The sequence below is a fragment of the Aplysia californica genome, unplaced genomic scaffold, assembly GCF_000002075.1.
Source record: "Aplysia californica isolate F4 #8 unplaced genomic scaffold, AplCal3.0 scaffold00022, whole genome shotgun sequence".
NCBI lineage: Eukaryota > Metazoa > Mollusca > Gastropoda > Aplysiida > Aplysiidae > Aplysia > Aplysia californica.
In genome coordinates, this window is record NW_004797292.1 from 426,545 (window position 1) to 433,804 (window position 7,260).

Consider the following 7,260-nt stretch of genomic DNA (forward strand, 5'->3'; position numbering starts at 1 on the left):
CCCCCCCCCCCTTTCCAGGGGTAAGATTATGTTTGAACAACCCCCTTGCTGCCTGTCTACCTGCCTGCCTGCATGCATGCCTGTCTGCCTACCTACATCCATAGTTAAATAAACAGACAAAATGACAGACAGATATATCAAATACATAAGTGAAACTCTGGGGATAATTCGTGATCTTCGTTAATTGGATCCATGCAACCATTCATTATAATTATATTAAAGAGCTCAATAAAAGAAGGGAATTAGCACAAGACTTTAGTGTAATTCTTTATAATTTCATGGATTATATCCCCTGTTTAATATCTTCATGTTACCTTTGCGTTTACACACAAAACTTCAAACTGGACAATCTTGATGCACTTTTTCCCCTTCTTTTGGGGCTAGACTCGCCCAGAAATCGGGCTAAAGTCTAAAGTAGAAGGTGCAAAGGACGGGAAGACTGCAGCCATCTATCGTAATTGGTCACTAAAAGCCAAAAGATGACTATTGCGTTCCGGTCATAATCATTCAGACTTCAAATACTCAACACAAAGAAGTTGAATTTAAAAAAACGGGATCGAAGAAAATTAATTATTCATTAAAGTGAAATTTGGCTTTCATCTGCCTTCACTAGGCTTAGATCTAAATGTATCTACACATGTATCTTGATATTCACAGACTGTTGGAAAGGCTGGTGAGTTATCTTGATTTGCATACGTATTTTCTCTTGATACTTTTTTCTTGTTCGTTTTCCTTGTTATTTTGTTTTTCTGTTCTACTTCTATGTTTGTTGGTGGTTTTTTCTAGCTTTCATTTGGGGGGAAAGTGGGGGGGGGGTGTATTTGCTCTGGTCTTTTTTATTTTATTTTAGTTTTTAGTTTTAATTTTAATATAATTTAATTTTTAATTTTTTATTATTTTGTTTTTTGTTAATTCTTTTCTTTGTGAGACTTTTGGACTACAGATCAACACGAAAAGAGACGTCGTAGCGTGGTAGACATGTGGAAAAGATGCCATACTTTTGTCGGGGACTGTGGTGTGTGCGTAGTATACCTTATCACTTGGGGAAATGTTTCCCTAGTCGGTAGGACTGCAGATTGTTCGATCTATATCCCTCGATCCACCCACATTAATTTCAAATTCAATGACCAAAGAATCGGGGTAACAACCATCTAGCAAACTGTTTAAACGTGGGGAAAATAATCCCCCCTAAAGAAGTGTAAGGGCAAACAGCCTTTCTCTTGTTTGCTTCCACTTACATTAACTTCAGATTTTAAAGCGCTGCACATTTTGTTGGAACTATTAAACACAAAAGCGCCCGTTGATACAATTTGGTCAAGGTAAAAAATTAACAATTCTGAAAATAGAAAACTAATGTAGCAAATCGCTACCCCACTAAAGTTCTATCTGCTCAGTACCTAGTTTTGAGAAATTTGACTTTAAAAAATGTTGCAATAATGCAGCTTTGATAACGACTCCGAATCATCTTACGATTTTAATAGAGCAGATAGAACATAAATTACTTTCTGAACTCATGGTCTTAGTGACTCAAAACTGACAAATATGTCAGATAGAACTTTGTAATTCTAAGGTAATTAAATAACAAATTCTTCTCCCAACAAAACAGATGGTGGAAGTGGAAGCAGCTGGAGGAACTGCGTCCAGTATCCGTGACATGCTCATTGTACTCATCGTGTTCTTGGTTCTTCTGCTGATCGTCCTCGCCTTGATGTGCCTACATTGCTGGAGAGTTTACAACCGGCGCTCGGACTTCAAAGCCATGCGGGTACTTTGTATAATTTGCATTGCAAACCAGCTTCGTTTTCTAATTTGTAACTTGAAATTATTATTATTGTTATTTCTGGTTTCGTTTGTTTTTTTAATAAAGTGGACACCAGCCGACCAATGTCTCCTCAGGACTTTCACATTAATCCCTTGGATTGGGAGAGCCTAGCTCCTAACAGTCAGACTTAGTTGGGGAGTAGCAAGCACGGAGGGTAGCAAATTATATGAGGTTTCACGAATTAAAAATGCTGAGGTTAAGAGAGAAGCCTGCAATCTGCGCACGTCTAGAAGTGGAAATGAAGCTTTTGAACGCTTAAAATATGGCAAACTCTTCTCTGAAAGAATTGGTCTGTTGGCCATAGTAGAAGCCACAAGTCAACTTAATCTTTATTTTTTCCATTTTGCTATAGAAATAGTCTCTGCTGCAGATGCATTGGCCATCGACAGACATTGACAGAGGAATTATTAGTATGATTATTAGCCGAGCTAGTCCAACCACTACATTCTTCCTTTGAAACAGGAAGAAGGCAGCTTGGCCGAGTTAGCTGATGAATACATCCTTAGATAAACGTCATGAGAGATTTCACAATGGCTTTCCGCATTCAGTGATGCATGCTGAGTGTCAAGCAGTCGCAACCGTATCTATTGAGGCAAGGAGCAACAAGAATATATATATATACAAATCTCAAAATTTCGTTAGGTTTCCGTACAACACAGTGTTTATCTAGATGCGTGAAAGCTTTGAGTGGAGTGGGTAGGGGTGTGTCCAAGAATAGATAGGCTACAAACCACACCCTCCAACACTGCTCACAAAATTGGTTCGGTGCTTTGTACATCTACTTATTTATAGAGAAAGGGTAGAAGTGCTGAAAGATACTTCAGTGAGTCAAAGGTTACCAAAAGGTTCCAAAAAACCCAACTTTGAAGCTTTATCCATTATGTGAGAATTATACAAAACAGGTTTCGGAAACTGGTTCTCTCATTCCCAGATTCCGAAAAGTCTTTTTTAGCACTCCCATTTTAGAAGATATATTTGACCAGGGACTCGAGTATTGCCTTTGTCAGAGTGTTACTTCCTACAGACAAGTCGCTATCTTAGAATTACAAAGTTCTATCAGACATCTTTGGACGTTTTGAGTCACTCTGAACATGAGGTCAGAAACTAAATTATGATCTATCTGCTCTATCAAAATTGTAAAATTATTTGGAGTCGTTTTTCGATAATCAAAGAACTGCATTTTAAAAAAGCCTGACATGTTGTGATACTCACAAATTTTAACGTCAAATTCCTCTAAATTAGTTACTGAACAGGCAGAACTTTACAATTCTCGCGTAGCGAAGTTTCTGTGCCTGTAACCACAATGCCACATTGTTTAAGCATGGTTCAGTTCTCTGCGGAAGCAGCAGCAGCTTTGATCTTGCATGGTGCACTCCCCAGGAGCAACGTCAGGCAGCGGGAGAGGAGGACACAGGCTGTGCGCCTGGTTGGCTGGACACCAGCAACACTCTGTGCTACGAGTTCTTCTGTTGTCAGAGAAAACGTGAGTCATGCTACATCTATATTTATACTATAGGGGTGAATCAAAATGTAATGAAAGTTGTGAAATAATATTTTTAAAAGAAACAACCCCCCCCCCCTCCCCAAACCACTCACCAACGTCCAGTGCTATGGACCTGAATTATCATGGCCCGTTGAGATATTCTCTAATTTGTGTGCATGATTCCAGCAACAACGGCAAAAATTGACCGCTAAACTATAAAATATGTAATGCGAGATTCTTATAAAATATGCTACGTCTTACTGTACTGTTGGGCTGGTTTTTATTTTCCACTTAAACCATGTTCGCGTTGTGACCTGACAAATGTGCAACGCAGGCAAAGAGTGCAGTTTATTCTGCTTCTAGCTCTTTTTTGTGTTGATCTATCTCATAAGGATCAGGTTTATTTATTTTTTTTAACGGGACAGGGGAATATAGGAGGCTCCGATCCTGCTTAGAATTGTTCAACCTTCAGTACAGTTATAAGAACATTTTATTGGTTACCAAAATCCAGGGGCGGTTTGTTAACTGGGAAAGACCGGTGGTGCCGGTCAGATTTTGGTCAGCTGGACTGTTGACTAGAGGTTTATTGCTGACGATGATTTTCATTCAGTTTTAAGTAAATCCAAACAAACATGTATCAACATTCAAAAAGTACCTTGCCGGTTTGAAGGCACTCAAATAGACAAGTGGGATTCATTGCTGTTTCGTCGAGACAGAGCCTCATTCCTTCTCGTTTGTTTATCGCGCCGGCTCGTAACTTTAAATCGTTCCCCGTCAAACCGTCCCGTCGCGGAACTTTGTACGAGGACAAACCAAACACGCGGGTTCAGCGATTCAGCGATGACGTCAGTCCGCTGGACAAATCCATCGACTGCCCTCAGAGCGAATAGAGTATTCCTTGATTGCCAAGTTGGCCTCTGTGTTGCTTACAATAAGAATGAGACTGTTCTGAGCAGCACAGACACATGTATTATTTTATCAGCAGTAAATGTACATGTATTTATCGTTCAGCCCTTTTCTAAATATCATTATTGTCAGCATGGCACTAATCTATTTTGTTTATTGGATTTTTAGCCACCTATAGTTCCTGTTTGGTATTTATTCAGCGGTTTCTCCCCACTAATAACTTACCTGGCCATTCTGACTCTAGCCGGCGAAAAGAGGAATCGTCTAGTGAAGATATATAAGGAGAATTATAACGAGGAGCGATAGGAGCTCGGCTGTCAGAGTCTGGACCGAAAACAATAGGCCTACCCCCTCCCTTCCCTTCCCTTTTCCACCGTCACCGCAGCCAGACTAGACCAATGATGGACTAGACACCAAGTTCTATAATTAGCATTTGACACGCTTCCCCACTTTGTTACAACAGTGTTCTGAGAACTGAGAAGTACGATGAAGAACGTTTGATTGCATTATGATGGAAAACTGTTGTGTGCTAACTTTGTCCAGCTTTGTATAGTATCTGATTGTAGACTTAATCTGCATGGGACAGTGTCACTGGTACAGTATCAATTGACTTTTTGTCATCATACAGGACAGTTCTTATTACATGGACATATTTACAGGTCGAGTGCACGTCGATATTGCGTGTGGGTGTGTAGAAAGCAAAAGTCTTAGGTTAAAGTACTGGAGGCCAGGACCAGCAGTTGATTGCTTCTCACTTTCAGTTTGTTTTCTAGCATAGACTCTAGTAGTGTTTCTTTGTCTGTGCCGATCAAGTCAGTTTCTATTAATCTCAGTAACTTCCATCATATATTATTCCTAATATTGTTTCTAGACTCTACCATATTTCAGCTCTTTCACATTATATTATAATGTTTACACTGGTGTGTTGGGGTGGGGGAGGGGGTGGTGATGGCGAAAGTAGGGGTATAAAACGAGGAGTCTTCACCTATCCTCCTCGGAAAAGGGTGAGAAATCTCGGAGGGGCAAGTTGTGCACTTTAAATATCCCTTGGTGGTCAAAAATCGATAAGAGTAAGCTTCGGCCACCACCTGGGCAAAATTCAAAATTTCCTACCAACTTGTTTGGTATGTCCCCCGCGCTCATATGACCTTTTTGCAGTTGCGAGCGCCGTAAAACACTTACCAAAAAAAAAAAAGAAAGAAAAAAAATATTACCATTAGTTGTTCTTGTGGGTTGTTGGCGGGTGCTCAAGTGTCGTTTACTTCTTCATTCCTATCAAACATCTTTCTCCTTGTCTCTTCTTCTTCTTTTCTTTGTATGCTACCCTCTCGAAAGCCTCTAATCTTTAGCACTTATATGACAATTCTTACTAAACTGCATTAACCCTTTTCTTGGCGAAATTATATTCCTCGCCGTAATTATAACGTACCACAGCCTGTACCGTAACTAAACCTTACGGTACCTTTTCGTGTCCCGCAGCTCAAGGAGAGGAGAGGAACTCCTTGACAAATGTGTCGGGCATCATTTTGCCTCTTCGTGAGTACGAGAAATTGCTGAGAGATAAAGGTAGGCTGAGCGTCTGATTGTTTTTGATTTGCTCTTTTACGTCAATTTGTCAGCGAAATTGATCGAAGGACGAATTATGACGTCGCCGCCGAGAGAATGATTTTTTGGGGCCGTTCAAATATAATCTTACGCCTGGGAGGGGGGGGGGGTCTTTGGCTCCTGTACGAAAAGTGTAAGAAAGGGGGAGGGGGGGGGGTCTTGAACTAATGTAATACTACACTTTTATAAGGTGGAAAATATTTTCGACGTAATGATAAACTCTGCATTTGTTGATGATAGAAATCTATTTAATTTCACTTTTTTTTCAGCATAAATGATCAATAATAACAGAGATACAGTGGAATCCTGATAAAGTCAACTTGCTTAAAGTCAACTCTTACTTACAGTCAACTCCTCACTGTAGTCCCGTTTCTTACCTTCTTTGTTAAAGTAATTGTGTTTCTGATACAGTCAACCGCTTGAGTGTTAACGTTTAGTAAAGTCAACAATTTGGGGCTAAATCCAAAGATGAATTCATTCAAGAAGAGATATTTCGCCTGAGCAAGTGGTGTATACACCTCCAATTACATAAGTACTTTGTTCTTTCATTATCTCTTGTTTTGGTGACAACTTCAGAATTATACTAATTAAGATTACAACTTGTTTATTACCAGGTACTTTGTAAATTTGTAGCTGTCATCTTCAATTTTCAATGACCAGCAGTACAATGATAAAGTCAACCTTGCTCAAAGTCAACACTTTTTTTCTGTCCGGGGTGTTCATTTTATCATAATTCCACTGTGTAACTTGTTGGGTTTTTTTTTTAAGTTACAGCGTTTTCGTTATAGACATGAGTCTCAATTTTTTCCTTTTATTAGTAAGAAAGAGTGTGTATACAATATTTTCCTTGAATGATTTACTCTAATTGTGAGGCAGCGCGGTGAAATCAGGCGCTCGTCAAAATAATAAAAGTGAAAAAAAACAGGCATTTTTCCGCAGGTTTGGGATCTTAAAAAAAATTTTTTTTGCGCTAAACACCTTTTACGTCCATACTGAAGAACGTTCATTACATGCACAAAATTTGTGATTTTTCAGTTTTAAAGGCTCTCAAGCTATTGAAGTTATCAAACTTTGGCGGCCGTTTTCTCACGAAATTTACCTCTGAAATCAGGTGACCCCACCTCCTTCAATCACAAATATTTCGACTTCTATTCAGCATAGATAAATATTGTTTTCATCAAAAGGTAGGCAAATGGACAGGCTTTAAGATGATAGCAATAACTCTGTACGCCTCAAAATCAAAACTGACGAGCGCTTGATCCCACCAAGTCGTGACACCTACCTATTATTTTTTAGGGCATATATTATTATATATGTGCATGTATATGCATGTTTTTCATGAACCTTATGCAATGCACATAGAGCAATGATTGTTTTACGGATTTGCGCGATATAAATGTCATATTATTTTTACCATTATAAGCGAACAATGTAATATTACGGG

The 7,260-nt window shown here is 39.2% G+C and overlaps 1 protein-coding gene across 1 annotated transcript in view; it reads left to right on the top strand.

Moving 5' to 3' along the window:
• Window positions 1-7,260, top strand: part of LOC101848637 — a gene marked incomplete in the record, with an annotated part of 20,655 nt that overhangs the window by 5,010 nt on the left and 8,385 nt on the right. Inside the window, 3 exon segments of the mRNA XM_013087887.1 lie at window positions 1,607-1,765; window positions 3,203-3,305; window positions 5,691-5,777. Coding sequence (XP_012943341.1) covers window positions 1,607-1,765; window positions 3,203-3,305; window positions 5,691-5,777 — 349 coding nt within the window.